General features: G+C 36.5%; 1 protein-coding gene across 1 annotated transcript; it reads left to right on the plus strand.

Annotated features, from left to right (window-relative positions):
- Positions 1 to 13: 13 nt before the first annotated feature.
- On the plus strand, positions 14 to 18,757 carry RRH (retinal pigment epithelium-derived rhodopsin homolog). Its single transcript, XM_036098045.2, has 7 exons — positions 14 to 2,717; positions 7,956 to 8,146; positions 10,042 to 10,141; positions 10,918 to 11,071; positions 11,961 to 12,129; positions 16,284 to 16,462; positions 17,698 to 18,757. Exons 1-7 carry the CDS (start codon positions 2,612 to 2,614, stop codon positions 17,810 to 17,812), a joined length of 1,014 nt encoding a protein of 337 aa, XP_035953938.1. The 5' UTR covers positions 14 to 2,611; the 3' UTR covers positions 17,813 to 18,757.
- The last annotated feature ends 1,029 nt before the right edge of the window (positions 18,758 to 19,786 follow it).

The following is a 19,786-nucleotide window of genomic DNA, read 5'->3' on the forward strand; positions in this document are numbered from 1 at the left end:
GGGGAACAGTACTTTAACGTTATTTATAAATTAACACCCCCTTTCAAAATCTTTGCCTTTTGTATATGAAAACATCAGCACCTTTTATTTCATTTCACTTGTGTACGTTGAGTTACTAAAGCAGTTTTTTTAATTTCAATTAATAATTGATTAGCAAATTTTAGTGTTGATTGTGAATCTATTAAAGTTGGAACAGCTCTTTTCATGTGAGAATTGAAGTTCAAGTAATTTCTGGAGAAATGTTCAATTCTCATTCAACAATCTTAGATGGGATCTTGAAAGTTTTACTGAATGTTTTTATTTTACTTTTTTAAAAGAAACTCTAAAGGTTTAAGATGTTATTTATCATAAGAAAAGATGTTATTCATTATAAATAAATATTTGTTCAGATTCCTGGCTACATGTTCGGATTCCTGGGTAGGGACATTACAAATGAAATTGATTTTTGATCCCTACTGCTAGTGTAGTATCAAGAAGTGACTATGATAGCAAGTTAGAATACTGTGATAATGGGACCATTTCCCTGCCATTGATTCCCCCCCCAACACATGTATTCGTTCTCAGAAAGAATGATGTTTCCATCTTTCCTTATATTTTCTAGCATGCTGTACCTAATATTAATACTTGGTTAACTCTGGAATGCTTGTTTGAGTAGCATATAGTATTGTCTATGTCAGTAATTTGGTTTTTACTTATCTTTTTTGATTAGTGGAATTGCAGCAGAATTAATAAATATGTAGGCCATAAATATATATGATGAACAAATATGCTGAAAATTAGTTTTTCAGAAAATTACTTTTGGAATCTGATGAGATTCACTTTCCTAATATAGATACTCTTTGGAGTATTAACTTTATAAAGTTTTGAGTACTGGTAGCTATAAGATCTGGGACAGATCAACCTGGCTCAACTTCATTTTATTTTTTAATTCTTTTATTTTTATTTTTAAATTTTTTTTAAAGATTTTATTTATTTATTTGACAGAGACAGAGATAGTGAGAGCAGGAACAAGCAGCGGGAGTGGGAGAGGGAGAGCAGGCTTCCTGCCGAGGAGGGAGCCCAATGTGGGGCTCGATCCCAGGACCCTGGGATCATGACCTGAGCCGAAGGCAGACGCTTAACGATTGAGCCACCCAGGTGCCCCTATTTTTTAATTCTTTTAAAAAAATATTTTATTTATTTGAGAGAGCACAAGAGAACACGAGTGGTGGTGGGGGGCAGAGGGAGAGGGAGAAGTAGACTCCCCATTGAGCAGGGAGCCTGAAGACCCGGATCTCTAACCCAGGACCCTGGGACCATGACCTGAACTGAAGGCAGACACTTATCCAACTGAGCCACCCAGGCACCCCTCAACTTCATTTTATACATAGCTGGAAGAATTGAGGCAACGGATTATCTTGGGTCTTTCCTGCTGTGCCATTTTAGGAGTTATAAAATTAAATTAAGTGGGTAAATATAGCCCCCTAGTGGTTCTGTTCCATGTTTACACTGTTAGCTGGTGCATCTAGCATTTCTCTGAAGTTACTGATTTTGAAAAATTAACTTGAAAAGAATCAGATTTTAGTAATAATACATGACATAAAGAATATGGGGGGGGAGAAGTGGTAGGGATATCTTATTCTAACAATTTTCATGCTATATTATAACCCATTTGTATAACTACTTTTTGAGTTATTACAAGGTGGTCCAGAATATTAGAATTGCTCTGTACCTTACAAGATGAATGACTGAATCCAGATTCTTTGCTGAGATATGCTCTGATTGTTATTATCTGATAATTGTGCATATCAAAGCATAGGGTAAATTAAGTAAGGTGGCTGTGAAGTAGATCATATATATCCATGCCATGAAATAAAAGCTATTAATAAGTTAGACTTAGGTTTATTGGCCTGGACTTTATGATATGACTTTAGGGGAAAACAAGTTAACAGAATGATTTTATATATGCATATCTCCCCATTTTTGCTTAAAAGAAAAAAAAAAGTGGGAGAAACCTCAAATCCTGGTATGAATATATGTTTGTATAAGCAAAGAAAAACAGAGAAGATACACACCAAAAAATATTACTACCTTTAAGGAAGTGAGACTTGGAAGGATGGAAGGAGATTACTTCTCTGTTTATGTCTGATTATTCAAATTGTTATGGAAAAAGAAACAAGTGGAAAAACTTGAAAGGCTCAGCAGAAAGCAGCGACCTTAATCTGAAAGGTTTTAGGAGACCAAGTCTTGTTCTTAATTTCAGAACTGATTTCCAGCAGCAGTCAGTTAAGTCAGCTCCTGCTGATTTTGAGTTTGCTTATTGTTTGAATGGGAGGTGTGTACTTGATAATCTCCTTAGATACAAGACTGATGACCCAATTGTTTAAAATGTGTGGTGCTTGGTATTTCTCTTTATTTTGCTAATAAGCTTTTTCCTTGTTCTGGGAATTAAAATCCTTTCCTCTCCAGCCCAATTAAGTTTGTTAAGGGAGGGCCTCTATGAAAACACCCTTCTTCGAGGTCTGTAAGTGGAAATGATTGGTTCTGAAAATTCTTTCTTCATTGGTTCTTAAAATATTTCATAATTATTGAAGGCTCATTATGAAGGCTGTCTCAATTTCTTTCCTCCAAAATGCTAAGGAATAATTTAGACAACAGTACAGACTCTAAAAATGAAGATGGCTCTGTCTTTTCACAGACTGAACACAATGTTGTTGCAGCTTACTTGATCACAGCAGGTATGGATGTTTACTCCATTAACCATTATTTTATTTTCGAATGGGTGAAGAAAAGCAGAGGTTTTCAGCATAAGGTTGTAGAGAAAGCATGGGTTCAGAGATGTTTCAAGTTCCATGTTGTTGGCCAACAAGTCACTTACCCTTTCTGAGTTGGGGTGCGCATATAGCAAATAGGAATAATACTACTTGCCGTGTTTCTTGGCTGTATAGTAAGAGAATGTAGGTGGAAGGATAATGAAGGCATTGTTAATGGTGGTTAATGCCACAAGTTATTTTGAATCCTGATAAACAATGTAACAGTAGTGAAGTGGGGCTAAGAAAAGTTTTCTATAAAATGAATAATTCTTTTATAATCATCCATATATTTGGTTATTACATTGTCAAGTTTTTATTGGGGAAGAGCGTGTACCATGGCAAAAATGTATTTTTATGTCCTTTACTGCTCTCATACATACTGTTCATAGTCTTGTCTTTGGTGGTGGAATCTAGTTAAGATGGAAAGGCCTTAAAAAGAAAATTAAAGTTGTAAAAAGAGCAGACTCTATTGTCACTGAGGACAGAATTTGAAAATTCAGCTCATTCCCAGAATATGCTGTATTGGAAAACTCTTGAGCTTTGGATTTCATCTTTTAGTATCTTATCTTTGCAACAGTAAGCAAGTTCCTTCAGCTTTTTGTTCTTCCATTTTCTTTTTTTTTTTTTTTAAGATTTTATTTATTTATTTGACAGAGAGAGCACAAGTAGGCAGAGCGGCAGGCAGAGGGAGAGGGAGAAGCAGGCTTCCCGCTGAGCAGGGAGCCCGATGCGGGGCTCGATCCCAGGACCCCGGGATCATGACCTGAGCCGAAGGCAGACGCTTAACGACTGAGCCACCCAGGCGCCCCTGTTCTTCCATTTTCTTATCTGAAAACAGGATAAGAATAAGATAACTGTCATGATTGTTGAGAAGAGTAATATTAAATGACCTAAATGACACATACAGTAGGTATTGGACACATATACTTGTTTCTTTCTTCCCATGTGTACACATTCATTGATGTATACTGGATTAAGATAAAGGCATGTTTATTGGAAAAAAGGGATGGGGGAAATAAAATAGAAGTTGTCTAATTATCTTTTTAATGTATAGGTTGAATTGTACAAATTTTATATTGAGGAGTCACTTCATTTCCAACTTTATGCTCATTAATGAGTTTTAGAAGTAACAGTTATATTGGTTTATTGTAATTTTTTGGATTGACTTATGAAATTCTCAAATATATTCAAAAGTGGAGGGAAAAGTGTCACAAATCCTACTATACCTGGTATATTCTTTATAGTTGCTTAGTTTCCCTATAATTCATAATTACTTATGTGCTAGAAATTGTGATTCTTCAGTTAATTTTTGTAAATTCAACTTGTTCACTTGAATACCTCTATATGATAAGTACTGGACAAGTTCTATTTTCTTTTTGATTTTTGTTGTTGCAACAGTATGAAAAAACAATATGCTAATTAAAGAGAAAGTCTTATTAGAACTACACAGAAATACTTTGTATACAAACTTTTAGTTTAGTTAGTTTTTTGTAGATGACCAAGTAAAGCTGTCTTTTTTGATCTGTTTACAAAAGTAGCACGCAAAGAAAATTTCTTGTTAAGGAATTGTTCTCTCTGGTTCTTATGCCTGTAGCAGAAACAATAATTGGAATTTTACTACCACTACTATGACGATGATCATCACTACCACCACCACTACCACTGCTAGTGTTATTTGAATACTTGCACTGTTCTAAATACTTACACATACAGAATAATTCATCCTGACACAAAGTCAGTAAGTGAATTAGTTTTATCTTCCCTGTTTATATAGACGAAGAGTTTAAGTAACTTACCCAACACACATCTACTAAGTAGCTACGCTGAATTGAGGCATTTTGATTCTAGAGCCCTCATGTAACCTCAACGGTCAGTTTTATTAAGGAATACCTTGGGTATGTGTTATTTGTGGTTTTGGTAGATAAACTGAAGGGAGCATATCTAACCTCTTTATGCTTCTGTTGAAAGATTTATCGTTCTTTAGGTCCCCTAGTTTTCCCCTTTTAACAAAACCCACTTATATTTCCAAATCAAAACCAAAGCTATGAGAAGAAGAATTTAGTTAAAGCATTTGTTTCATTTGTTACTTTCATCAAGAGTTTATTAGATTTTTTGTTTAAATTTTAATTTTCAATTTAATATTTCTTTTAGATTTTAGCTCTTACAAACTTTAACCAGCTTGAGCACCTCCCTTTCTCCAGGTAAGGCTGGGAGGCAAGAGGACATGGTAAATTGAGGATCTGAAATACATTCATTATGGATGAATTGTAAATTGAAGGGTAAGAGATACTAGGCTGCAGAGGAGGCTATGTACCAAGTAATGAAGAATCACCTAAGTCATAAAGGCGATGTGGAGTCACTGAATGACATGATTCCATTTGCATTTTAGAAATATGCTATCGTAGTAGCTAAGAGACCACATAGGAGGCCCCTGTGTGATTAGGAAGGATCCTGAGGAGGGAGAAGTGGCAATCGAGATAGAAGTAGATACATTCAAGAGCCAGAAGTTAGAATTGATGGTTGGATGTGGCAATTGAGGGAGAAGGAAAGGGAGTGTCAAAGATGACAAGTTTTCTGTTTGGGGGCTCTTGTGGTTAGATGGTGAAGCTATTCACCAAGATAGGAATACATGTGGGGAAGAACAGGTTTGAAGAAGGAACTCACACTGAATCTCTTGGTTCAGTGTGAGAGATATCCAGTAAAAAGCTGGACACGTGGGTTTGAATTTTATAAGATCAATCTGGAAAGAAGCAGCACATAGCCTCAGATATGTATGAAATCACAGATTATGTGGTCAATGGGAAAAGAAAGGGGGTCTAAGAAGCTTGGACGAGGCACATCTTTAATAAGGTAGAGATGGAGAAAGGCAGGCCAGGGTGTAGATTAAGTAGGATCTGCCAAGAGATTGTAAGAAAGCCACAGAAGTCAAGAGGAAATTAATTTAGACCTAACTATTAAATGATCTATTGTCTACCCATTAGAAAATACCTGCAGTTAGGAAAACAGAACAGAGAGCTTGAGATAGCTGCTGAACGAATAGAGAAAAAGGCCAAATTGTTTACCTCATACCCTCCATTATATCCAAGACCTCCCCCAAAGTATAGTTACTTTATTCTGGTTGTGTACTTGGTAGGCAACAACTTACTGTACTATGTTTTATCTGACTTTCAAAATCGTCAATTAGTAGTTAGCTTAGGAAGATTCTTCAATTCATTAAGCTTTTTGGAGTATTTCTGGTATGTATGCTACAATACTTGATGCTAAAATTAGAGCCAAAGGGGCACCTGGCTGGCTCAGTTGGTAGAGCATATGACTCTTGATCTCGGGTTTGTGAGTTCTAGCCCCATGTTGGATGTAGAGATTACTTAAAAATAAAATCTTAAGAAAAAATAAAAAGTTAAAAATAGAGCCAAAGAATCACCAAATTTGCTATCATTGTGCCTTACTTATGCCTTGCAGGAATAATAGAAATTAATACGAGTTTTAGTTGTGCTCTGTTTATTAAACAAATCTGCTATATGCCACATACTCATAGAACACAGAAGTCATTAGGAACCTGAAATCTAGATGAGAAGACTAGGAATATCTAAAAGTTAAATATAGCATCACATAAGATGAATAATGTATAATATAAGCAAGCGCTTTGGGAATTTAGAGAAGGGAGAATTACTGTGAGCAGGGGAAGGCTCTAGAGCAGAGCTGGGCTTGAATAGAACTTTGAAGGATGGTTAGCATTTGTATAGGTACAGGAAAAAAATAGGGTGTTCCAAGTGGGAGAGGCTTTACAACAAGCCTCGTGTGTTTGATAAATAATTAGGATGGATGGCTTGTTTGGCAAGTGTGGAAATTTGCTTAGAGAGGTGAAAACAGATTGAGGCAAAACCTGGATATCAGGTTGGGATGTGTGGGCTTTTATCCCACAGCCAATGGAGAGTATTGGAGCTCTGAGAAGAAACATGGCTAATTCTATGTTGTAGCCAGCTTATTCTGCCAACAGCACAGAGGGGAAAGAATAGGAATCTGGAGGATTAGTGTCACAGGATGCTAAAAGGAAGTTTTACTGAGGTGCCAAGATATAATGGAAGTTCTTCCTCAGCTGATACTTTTGTGTGTTGGTGCTTGGAAACCTTCCCTCTACAATTGTTGGGGGCTGCTCACACCCCCACTGTTAGGACCTAATATGACTCACATCTAGCTTATAGGAAATTTATGTATCCTTTGCAGGATGTAGAGGTTGTTAATTGGGCTAACATGAGTGTCTGGTTCATTCAACAATACCACTCATTGTATATTAATACACTGCCATTCTGATTATGAAGTTCAGTCATCTTATCTACCTGAATCCAGTCCATTCCAGGGCATTGACAACAGTGAGTTTCTGGACCCCCAAGGCTAACAGATCCCAGACTGTGGAACCTTGACTAGGGAGGTATCACCTGTGAGGACTCTCAATGTATGTAAAAGCCAGCCCAATTCCCTTTCTGAATAGTCAAACCTTGCAGTGTGCTTTCTGTAGGGGAGTGTTCATGTGTGCACGTTGGACGAGGTACTCAGATTTGGACACGGTGAGTTTCCAGAAATACTGGAACAGTCATATGATCTTACACATGGTAGATCCCTAGTAAATGTTTAATGGCAATGAGCTGAATGCAAAGGGATATGGAACTGGAGCATGGGTCAGGGCTGGAAAGCGACAGAAGAGCTGTTAGGGTAGAATGACAGTTGAGGCTTGAGAAAGCAAACTATAGAGAAAGAAAAGCCTCAGGCCTCAGGAAGGAGGGGGAGGAAGTTAGACTGCCAAAAGAGATGGTATGGTCATACATATATCTTAAAAATCAGCAGAGGTGGTCTCATGGAAGACAGGGGAGGAATTTCAAGGGCAGCATGATTAACAGGGAGGACATTAAAACCAGCCTGCAGTGCTCTGTATGCAATTGGTAGATTCTTTGTTTAAATTTTCTTATTTCTATTTCAGAGAAGGGCTGGGAAGGTATTACAACCAGTTTTAAGAACAGTTGGAGCTCCTCACATAAATGAACTAAAATGGATTTGCTGTTTTTGAAGGGGCTTAAATCTTTAATTTGGATACTACTTTTAAACATTCAAATTAAACAAAGTGGTTTTTTGTGTGTGTGTGTGTGTTTTCTTTTTCTATGTTCTCAGGTATAATAAGTATTTTCAGCAACCTAATAGTTCTGGGCATCTTCATTAAGTACAAGGAACTTCGGACACCCACAAATGCAATTATCATTAACCTGGCTGTTACTGATATAGGGGTCAGTAGCATTGGATATCCCATGTCTGCAGCTTCAGATCTGTATGGAAGCTGGAAATTTGGATACGCAGGATGCCAGGTATTGGAGATCTTTGGAATGAAAGCAAAATAAAATATTAAAGAGATGTAAATTTAAATGTCTAAAAAAAGAAATCCCAAGGGATTCAAATAAGATCATGTAGGATAATAGATAAAGTGCTGAAAATAGTTTCAGAAGTGACTGGGAAATGTATTACTTAATAAAAGAGAAATGACATTGGTAGTATTCATTATATTTTCAAAATTTCCCTAACCCAAAGGAAAAAACCAAAAAATTAGCATTCAACTAGAGAAGAAAGAAGTAAAAATTTGCATATTCAAAACTTGCATATTGCAAATTCAAAAAGAAATATCCTGTTTTCATTGGAAACAATAAACTTTAATGATAATATCATAATATCTAAGTAATGTAGTTAAGCTACCAGATTTTTTTCCCCCATGGACAGTCCTCCAATGGACTTGCAATTAAGTATATCCATCATTATTTTTACTGACAAGGAAATATATTAATATTAATTCATATTAGGATAGTAGGCAGATACGACTTTTGGCCTGAGGTTTTAAAACAGTTTACTATTTTAAGCTATAAAATTATAGAGAATAAAATGAGAGTAATAGAATAATGAATACTCATGTATGTCCCACCTGGTTTTGTCAAATCTTAATGTTTTGCAATATGTGCCTCAGGTTGTTTTGCTTTTTAAAGATAAAAAAAACTTGAGGGGCACCTGCGTGGGTCAGTCAGTTAAGGGACCTACTCTTGGTTTCCGCTCAGGTCATGATCTCAGGGTTGTGAGATTGAGCCCTGTGTTGGCTCCGTGTGCTCAGTGTGGAGTTGGCTTGAGAGTCCTCCCCCTCCTGCTCGCTTGTGCATGTGCTGTCTCAAATAAATAAATAAAATCTTAAAAAAGAATTAAGATCTAAAACTTGAAAAATACTGTTGAAGGCCATTGTATACTATCCCAATCTTACTCCCTTCTCTACCATGAATGTTTTTCTATCTTAATACATATTTACCTGCACATAAACTAAACTGTATATTTTAAACTCTGTATAAATAATATATTGTTTACATGATGCAATCTTATTATATGATACTATGTTTTTGAAGTTTATCCATGTTGATGGATGTAGCTATAAGTCACTCATTTTAACTGCTACATGATACTCCATTTTGTGAACATACCCCAATGTATTTATTTTTCTGTTATTAAGCATTTATTCCCATTTGTTTTTGGTCACAAAAAAAGGCTTCAATAAGCATTCTTATGTCTCCTACAATATGTAAGAGTTTCTTTAAACATATTGCTTAGGAGAAGGATGGTTGGGTTGTAGAGAATATTCATCTTCAATTCCATCAGATGTGGCCAAATTGCTTTCCAAAATGGGTATGCCAATTATGAGAACATCTATTATTCCACATTCTCTCCAATGCTTGGGATTATCAGACTTTTAATTTTTTTTTATCATTTTGATGGGTGTAAAATGGTATCTTAATGATTTACACTTCTTTGAATACGTATTGTGGTTTACATCTTATAAACATTCAGGTTTCCTCCTGTGTGAATAGCCCATTTTCCTGTTTGTCTTTTCCTCTTGTTGAATTCTCTATCTTATGAACACTAGTATTTTGTTTGTTATATGCACTGCACCTAATTTATGGTTTGTTTTGCACTCTTTATAGAGTATGTTGTATAGAAGTTTTACTTTAAGTCTTAAAATTTTTAAAAAGTTTATTTTAAAGACCTAAAACACTTTCCACACATGCCTTTAATAAGCCAGTTACAACATGACAATGGAAAATGTATTCTAAAATTATTAAAACAAAAAAACATTCAATGTCCTTAAGATGTATTCTAGCCATGGAATAAAAATTTTAAGTGTCTCTTGGGAGGGTGTGTAGAATGGTGTTTTCTTTCCAATTTTGATTTTTAGATTTATGCTGGACTGAATATCTTTTTTGGAATGGCAAGTATTGGATTACTCACTGTTGTGGCCATGGATCGATACCTGACCATCTGTAGTCCGGACACAGGTATAGCACTTCTCTCAGCTTTCTCAATGAATCTGTTTCTTGCCTAAGTACCACTCAACACACATGCACTTTAAAATATAAATGTAATGATTGGGGCGCCCGGGTGGCTCAGTCGGGTAAGCGTCTGCCTTTGGCTCAGATCACGATCCCAGGGTCCTGGGATCAAGTCCCGCATCCGCCTCCCTGCTCAGCAGAGAGTCTGCATCTCCCTCTGCCCCTCCCCCTGCTCATGCTCTTTCTCTCTCTCTCTCTCAGAAATAAATAAATAAAATCTTTTAAAAAAAATAAATAAAACATAAATGTAATGAGTTGCATTAAGACTGTATGGTCAGTCTCATTTCTCTGACAATCCTTGTTCAAAAGTTTCAGTGATTTCCTATGATATTAGAATAAAATCCAAATTTCACAGCACAACCTCCAAGGCTCCATGTGGTCAGGCCCTTGGCTATCTTTCCAGCTTTGGCTGGGGCCCCCTCACTTTGGGGTACTGGCCTAGGCCTTTCCCACTTCGGGATCTTTGTAAATGCTGTTTCTGTAGGCCTGGAGAGTGCTTCTCCCTGCTTGTCCTCTGGCTGATCCTTTTTATCATTCAGGTACAGGCTTAAATGCCTTTTTTTTTTCCTGAATATGAATTCATGTAGATAGGCTCTGAGTGAACTAAAGTGCTTTGTAAAGAATCTACTTGACAACAACTTTGAATAATCAGTTAAAACAAAGTGAAGAAATGAATTCCATCAGTGGCAAATGATGCTAATATCTCATCTGTTTGTTAATAGGAAGAAGAATGACCAGCAACACTTATATCCGCATGATTCTGGGGGCTTGGCTCAATGGTCTCTTTTGGGCTTTGATGCCTATCATAGGGTGGGCTAGTTATGCCCCAGATCCTACTGGGGCTACTTGTACCATAAACTGGCGGAAAAATGATGCGTAAGAGACACATTTTCACTTTACAGTAATCAAATGCTTCTAATGTAGACATTCTCTCATCATTTCAAATTTAAGCTCAGATCAAATGTTTTGCACACAGTGTGGCCAAGTGCTTCCTGTGTAGTGATGATGTGATTCCAGCACTGCATTATGCTTGTTTGCAAGTGAAGGCCATCAAGCTCCCTTGTTCCCTTACCCTCTTCTGTCCTCTCTCTCCTGAGCACCCATTCAGTACTGGTATCTCAGGGGTAGAATCTGAAAGGGAAGATGGAGCGTTAGTATCGCCAGACAGCATGTGGCTGTCCCGAAAGCCGAAAGCTCCGGCTGACTCCCTACTATCTTTTCAGGATGATCTGGTGATAAAGCTGAAATGACACAGCAAACGCACAGTCACCGGAAGGACTTGCTTACTCCTTAGTGGTGCTCTTCTGTATTTACCAGGGAAAAGAGGGTAACTCAGTTTGTTAAAGAAAATGAAAGATGACTCAGAAAAACTGGTAGAAAATTTCTAACTCTCAAACTAAATCTAAATCTTAAACTTTTTGTAAAGGGTCAACAAGAAAATATTTTAGGCTTTACCGACAAGACTGTCTCTGTTATAATTGTTCAACCCTGCCTGTGAAAGCAGCCATAGACAGTATGTAAATGAATGTAGTTCCAATAAAGTTTAATTTACAAAGACAGACGACAGACTGGGTGTGGCCCATAGGCCATAGTTTTGCCACCCTCTAGTCTAAATGAACTAGTTAAATATCCTTCCTAAGCTACGTCATAATATAGTGACTATTGAACAGTGCCAGGATTATTTTTAATTATTGTCCTGTTTCCTTTCCCCTATTCAGCACATTAAACAAATAGTGATATAATGATTCCCTTTTCTTATTTTCAGATCTTTTGTTTCTTTCACGATGACAGTTATTGCGGTAAATTTTATTGTGCCCTTGACAGTGATGTTTTACTGCTATTACCATGTCACTCGATCCATTAAATGTCATATTACTAGTAACTGCACTGAGTACCTCAACAGAGACTGGTCAGATCAGGTAGATGTAACAAAGGTAAGACATTAAAATCCTTAAAATGTCTTTGTAATGGAGCTTTTACACATATGTGGTCCATATTACCATCACCTCTCCCCAACACCTGATTTTTACTTTTTGGCTCTTTTTCTTGTGTTTGTCTCCATATTTCTAAATGATGTGTTTATCTGCTGTTTTGGATATTTTTGTTTGCTATTACTCTTGATTTCCTACTATGGATCATGAGAATTTATTTCTCTTACACCATCTGTCCTACTCCTCCACCCCAACCTTTCTCTTTCCTCATCTTGTCAGCATAATGTTAATATTTGGTTACATTATTGTACCTTATTGTAACTACTTAAATTTTGTTTATTGTAGATCTCTGTATGGTTCTGTGATTTGTATTTTTTGATACAATTTTTAATTTTGGGGTTAATCATTCATTTTCTTTTTTTCTCTTCCTCCTCTCAGTCCCCTCTTCTGCTCTTCCTCTATCCTCCCCACTCCCCATAGTTTTGTTTGCTCACTGTTCTGTGTATCGGTCACTAATTCATCTCTAAACTCCCGACCAGAAGCGCCAATCTCCTCTCTATTTTCAAATGCATCAGAGACTACTTGACTTTATCCTTTTCTTGGAACTGTCCCTCCCGGCATTCTCACGCATCTTGCTCTACACTGGCCCTTCTCTAAGACCACTGCCGGCATCCTCAGATCTCCTTATCGACAGCTGGGAATGCCTGTGGCCTCTCTCGTGGGTTGGATCGCCTGTTTTCTGGCTTGCATATCTTCCCTTTTTTTTGGTTACTCGCTCTCATTTGGTGGAGCACATTCTCAAATAGATTTCTGAGGAGGTTATAGGGAGATAAATTTTTAAATATTTTGTTGCCTGAAACTGTCTTAATTCTATGATCATATTTGACTGTTTGCCTCGCATGGAATTTTAAGTAGAACAATGATTTTCGAAGAATTTTGAAGGCATTGCTCTAGAGTCTCCTAGCTTCCGGTGTTGCTATTGTGAAAGCTGGCAGCATTATGGTGACTGACCCTTTGTAGTGTTCTATGTGTTCTCTCTGGAAGCTTGGAGGATCATCTCTGTTTCTCCAATTTTCTGGAATTTCATGCTGATGTGCCTTGAGGGGCCTCTTTATTCACCCATGTTCTGGGTACTTGGTGAGTGCATTCAATAAGAAGACTCAAGTCTTCCCCTTCTGGGAGATTTCTTGTATTATTTCTCTGGTGATTTCCTTCCTATGTTTTGTTTTGCCTTTTTTTCTGTTCTTTTTTTCTGGAAGTTTTTTTTTTTTTTTTTTATATTGAATCTCCTGAATATATCTTCTAATTTTCTTAAATGTTCTTTCCTATGTTGTCCCTGTCTTGGACTTTGTTTTTGTTTCTCCTTTCTGCAAGATTTCCTCAACCATGTCCCGGTCTGGGATTGGGTGAGAAAAGTGAGGCTCAAGCCTTGGGTGCAAGATTCAAACAGGCACCAAAAAACTCAGCAATTCAAAAAAAAGTAGTTAATGTAGTATTTTTTAAAAATCAAATTTAATGTCACATCAGAGAGAGAGAGACAAAGGATAAGAGACTCTTAACTCTAGGAAACAAACTGAGGGTTGCTGGAGGGGAGGGGGATGGGGGGATGGGGTAACTGGGTGATGGGTATTAAGGTGGGCACTTGATGGAATGAGAACTGGGTGTTATATGCAACTGGTGAATCACTAAACTCTACCTCTGAAACTAATAATACACTATATGTTAATTGATTTTAAATAAAAAAATAGTTAAAAAACCCATATTGAACAAAATATAAAATTTTAAATAAAGACAGGATCTGACCCTGCACTTGCATGACTCACCTCATTACCCTAATCCTGGCTGACCACATCATTCAACCTTGCCACTGCATTTTTAAAATTCTGCCCTTTATTTTTTAGATAGGGTAAAGGATAAAAATGGTTTTTATAGATAAAAAGAGTTAATTTTACATCCTCTACTCCTTTCCAATAGCCTCCTCTTCTTGTTTTATGGATATATATCTTCTCTCATTTTTGTGATGGTATTATGTACATATTTACATTTTCCTTCTGTTCATCACATATTTTTTGTTTCCCCTGAATTTCTGTACCACTGTTTTTGGCCATCTTTTTAAAAAAATTATTATTGAAGTATAGTTGGCATACAATGTTATATTAGTTTCAGGTGTACAACATAGTGATTCAGTGATTCTCCACATTACACAATATTCACCACAATAATTGTAGCTACCGTCTGTCATCATACAATGTTATTACCATATTATTGACTCTACTCCCTATGCTGTACTTTTCATCCCTATGACTTTATTTATTTTATAACTGGAAGTTTGTACCACTTAATCCCCTTCACCTACTTTGCCCATCCCCCTATGTTCCTCTCCTCTGGCAACCACCAGTTCTCTGTATTTATGAGTCTATTTCCGTTTTCTGTCTGTTCATTTGTTTTGTTTCTTAGATTCCATATATAAATGAAGTCATATGGTATTTTCTTTCTCTGACTTATATACCTTCTAGGTCCATCCATGTTGCTACAAATGGCAAGATTTCATTTTTTATGGCTAAGTAATATTCCTGTGTGTGTGTGTGTGTGTGTGTGTGTGTGTGTGCGCGCGCCATTTTCGTCTCTGCCTGTCAGTTTGTTTCCTCAATGTCTGGTGGTCAATGACTGTCTTCTGCATATTTAAGAGTGATGCACTAAAAAGCTGATTGTAAGCTCTGGGCATCCTTGTTCACTGGGATGTTCCTTTGGGGGAATTTCTGATGCTCTGTATCTCCATGTATTTTCTTTTGGGCTGGTCAATTTTCAAGGAGAAGATTCTTTCATGTTCCTGAGTGGGAAGCACAAGTCTGTTTCCCATACTCTTATGGCTCAGAACAAGGAGGGGACAGTGCAGCACCCCTCTTTCTAGTATAGTGCTCCAGCTCTCAGCAGCCCAGTGCCCCCTAGTTTCCTGTCTTTTACACTGAACCTCTGGATTCTTCTGGGGAGAGGAAGGGGAGTTGCCTGGCTGAGTGAGGGGGTTCAGAAATCTAATTGCTTCTTTCTGCAGGTTTCAGTGAGTTCTGCTATTTTAAGTTCCATGTGCAGCCCCACATTCAAAGCTAGCTTGTTACCTCCAATTCCAGGGACTTTATGTAGTTCTGTGGAATGGATTAGTCTGTATTTAGTTTTCCCTCACTGCTGGCTCTTTTAAAAAAGTTGTACTTATTTTTAAATTATTCTTGTGTCTGATAAGTAATTTGCTGCTTGTCCAGTGGTTGTTCAGTTTTAATTTTTACAAAGCTATTGTCTAATCTGTGATTCTCAATCCTTATGGGTTTTTATCTTTTTTTTTTTAAAGATTTTATTTATTTACTTGAGAGAGAGAGAGAGAAAGAGAATGAGCAGGGTGGAGGGGCAGAGGGAGAGGGAGTAGCAGACCCCCACCCCTGCTGAGCAAGGAGCCCGACGTCTTGGGGGCAATCCCAAGAGCCCCGGATCATGACCTGAGCCAAAGGCAGATGCTTAACCAACTGAGCCACCCAGGCACTCCTGGGTTTTTATCTTTTTAAACCTCTTTCCATCATTTTAGTGGACAATCAATAAGGAACAATGTAAAAGTTATAATTTTTTATTTAAACAAGATGCAAGGGGAACTTCTTTACAAAACTATCTACACTGTACTTGTATATCAAGCTCAAATTGTCTGTATTAGAATACAATGAACTCAAAATAGGATTTTGTGTTTTTCCAGATTGAATTTAGAAAGTTAGAAAGTTATTTTTTTTAGATGAGCATATGATGACAGTGCGGGGGGAAAAGCACAATGCCAGCAGTCCATAGCACAATTACTAGAAGTGGGTTAGGAGTGGGTTTTCATCTGCCTCTCATCAAAGCCAGCTTTTGTATTCTTCCCTAGCACACTAAAAGAAAGAGGTCATTCTTTACATTTGTTTAACGTTCTATCCATTTAACAAGCTCTTGTTATCATAGAGGACTTGAGGCACACAAGCAAAGTGTAACGAGGTTTGGAAAAGTTCAGTTTTTCTTCTATGTCATCAACAACATAAACTTATTCAAATTCCGATCTAGATAATTTTTCATGCTATTTTAAATATATTAGCTATTTCAATATTTTAGATATTGGGTTTGCCAAATACTGATTTTTTTTACAGATGTCTGTGATAATGATACTTATGTTTCTGGTGGCGTGGTCCCCTTATTCCATCGTGTGCTTATGGGCTTCTTTTGGTGACCCAAAGAAGATTCCTCCCTCAATGGCCATCATAGCTCCGCTATTTGCAAAATCTTCTACATTCTACAATCCCTGTATTTACGTGGTTGCTAACAGAAAGTAAGTAATGTTTAAAATGCTTTTAAATAAAAAACATGGATATAGAAAGAATGTTAAAAAGATTTTTGGGGAGGTAAGTGACAGAAACTCACTTCAAACTAGTGTAAAAATTATTTGGCTCATGCAACTGGAGAAGCATCTAGGCCTTTAAATGTCTAGAGCTCCAGCTCTGGGACAGCCTCCTCCCATATGGAGGGGAGATGATTACGGCAACCCAAGACCCAAGTTCTACCAGCTAAGCACCCCCAAATTCGAGTGTCATCTCAGATGGCTTTCTGGCAGAAAAGCTGCTGGAAGGTGGTTGGTGGGCTCAGCTTAGTTCTCATGGCTACCCCCTCCCCAACACATGGAACTGATTTTCCAAAGAAAAGAGTGGTTCTATTATGAGAAAATGGACAAGGTGAGGAAGGCAATGTTGGGCTCCATAAGTGGGTGGTGTAATTGTATATTTACTAGAAAGAAGATATTCAAATGCAAGAGAAAAACTCAGTGCCAAAATAAAACGGTTTCAGGAGTGGGTAGTCATTCAGGACAATAAAGAATACTTCCTTCTCCCTTTGTTGGAACTCAGCAAAGATTTCTGTCTCCTCAGTGAAGCCTAGATTATTTTACTTCCTGTTACTGCTAAAAGATGGAATAACCAATTTATTGTCCTTAAATATTTGATCAAAAAAAAAAATCTCAGTAGAGGCCAGGTAATTTGATCCTGAAATGCAAACGTTTGTATTTATGCACATGTTTGGGAGAGCAGCTTTAGCTACAGGTATACAAAGAAACATAAAAACTTTTAAGACCAAACAGATCACATAAGAAGAATAAAGAACATATTTTAAATTCAGATTCTATTGGTAGTTCTTTTGGAAAGGTTAGTCATTCTCAAGCTCCCTTTAATTTCAACTGGCCTTTGTTCAGAAGAACAAATGTGTGAAATGCATATCCTTAGTTCAAGTAAATTGTAACTGACATTTGGAGTGTCATCTTAAACAGACATAATTTTTGATTTTTATTAAATGTCTTCAATGTTTATAATCAATGGTGCAAAACTGGTCTTTAACTATACTTTAACTATACCTTATACATTTATGAATGTTCTTAACGGGGGATGTTAAAGTTGGAGGCAAAAGTTTATTTGGAGATGTCAGTTAGCAGTAGAGGTGTCTTAGACATATTCGAAAATGCTTTAAGAGTTCCAAGTCGTTATAGGATAATGCCAGATTTCCCCTTTCTTACTGCAGATTTCGGAAGGCAATGTTTGCCATGTTCAAATGTCAGACTCACCAAGCAATGCCTGTGACGAGTATTTTACCAATGGATGTATCTCAAAATCCACTGACTCCTGGAAGAAACTGAAATAAGAGAAAAAGTACACAGCATCAAAATATCTTATTTGCTTTTTTCCCCAGTGGTTTAGTTTTATTTTAAATATGATCCTGTTTAGACCAGATGCAGACATAGATTATTGTTTTATTAGACCCTAAATTCCTCAAGTGTAGCTCCTGGTTCTTCTGTTTGTGGGATGGCTATTCTAGTGATTGCTTATTTCCTTCATGTAAACTTAACTATTCATCTCCTTTGATGAATCTAGGCACATGAGATTAAGGCCCATTCTCTTTCTCCCAATCATGGCATTCATTACACTGTATCAATGACCTCGTAACTTGCCTGGACTCTCCATTAGACTAGAAGTAGCCACTATTTTAATGTTAAAATAAATTAATAATAATAATAATAGTCTTCAATAAGTAAATTACTGAAATGAGTTGTTGGATGTTCCTAGGCAGATGGAAAACATTTTTAGCATTTCACACTTTTAAAATTGTAATACAATTATTAACTTCTGCTATTTGACAAAAATATTAAACACTGTTGCTTCTAAATCACATTAGTTGATGCACATACTTTATATAGCAATATAATCTCTGTGCATATTTTATGTATTCTGCATTTTTAATTAACATTTTTCTGTATATGTATTTCCATATATTTGCCACTCGAATTAATTTAATCAATCAATTTTTTTGTATATTTGTTCTCTTTTTCCTGTTGTTTGTCTGAAATTTGTCTTATTCTGGCAAGAACGCAACATGTATCTATCCTCTTAACCGGTTTTTCAGTGTACAGTACAGTATTGGTAACTACGTGTACAGCAGATCTGTAGAACATATTGTCTTGCTTAACTGAAACTTTATGTCCATTGATAGCTGTATGCTTGTTCTTTGATGTATCCTTAACAGGTAGATGCATTTTGCCTGGCACATAGTAGGCACTCAATAAAAAAAATTGTTGAATGTTGAATGCATTTGTAGACTCAATTATTTGTTGTTTTACATAACCATTGTTTAAATAGTGGACATTTAAAATCTGTGGCATTTTTTTTTTAATTGAGCAAATTTTTCTGACTTCATTGTTTCTATATGCATCCTATCAATTTTAAATAACATTTCCCATAATATTCTTATTTTTATAGAATTGACTTTCTTTTGAAAAGATTTTTGGTTTAAATTGTTGATAGAACCACCCAATATAATAACAAGATTAAATTATATATATGTGTGTGTGTGTGTGTGTGTGTGTGGTACCTGATGTGCCCAGATGTGTGTGTGTGTGTGTGTGTGTGTGTGTGTGTAAAACCTAAATCCTTGATTGTCAATTATCCATGAGGATTTTCCATCTTATGTATATGGAGGTAGTTTTTAATGATTGAATTTAATTTTTATTTTCTGATAGAGCCTAATTTTGCTAAAAGACATGACAGTTGATTTTCAGATATGGCTTGATGCCTGTATTGAGAAACTAGTTGAGAATAAAATATATTCTTGAAGATAGATCATGGCCTTCATTACAAACTGCTGGGATAAGCCTTACACTGCTCTGAAGTGACCTGGGAGAGCCAGAGTCTTAGTCCTGCCACTTAGTGGTGGATTGAAGCATTTTGCCTAAAAAATCTAGGTACTAGATTTTTTTACTTTGTTTTTGGAGATCATAAATGCAAAAAATAAAATGTATAATGTTATAAATAATCTGCAGTATTTTCTAGCATCTGCTAAAAGATTGAATTATTTTTAACATTAAGTGTATCTTCAAGACATAGTAGCAATTACATCCACAGAAAAAGGACTTATTTTCTTGCAAATTTGGATATGGGCACCTATTGAAATTTTCTTGACATGTGCTTCATTTTCATTTTCCTTAGAATGTGTTACTTTGCTGAAACCATATTCAAAGGCTAGGTCGATTGATCCCCTGTAAAATACACTTGAAGGTTAAGTAACTACAGATCTCAGCTAATCCCATGTAATCTGCTGTTACTAAATGGCTGTTTGT

The sequence above is a fragment of the Halichoerus grypus genome, chromosome 3, assembly GCF_964656455.1.
Source record: "Halichoerus grypus chromosome 3, mHalGry1.hap1.1, whole genome shotgun sequence".
In the NCBI taxonomy this organism is placed as follows: Eukaryota; Metazoa; Chordata; class Mammalia; order Carnivora; family Phocidae; genus Halichoerus; species Halichoerus grypus.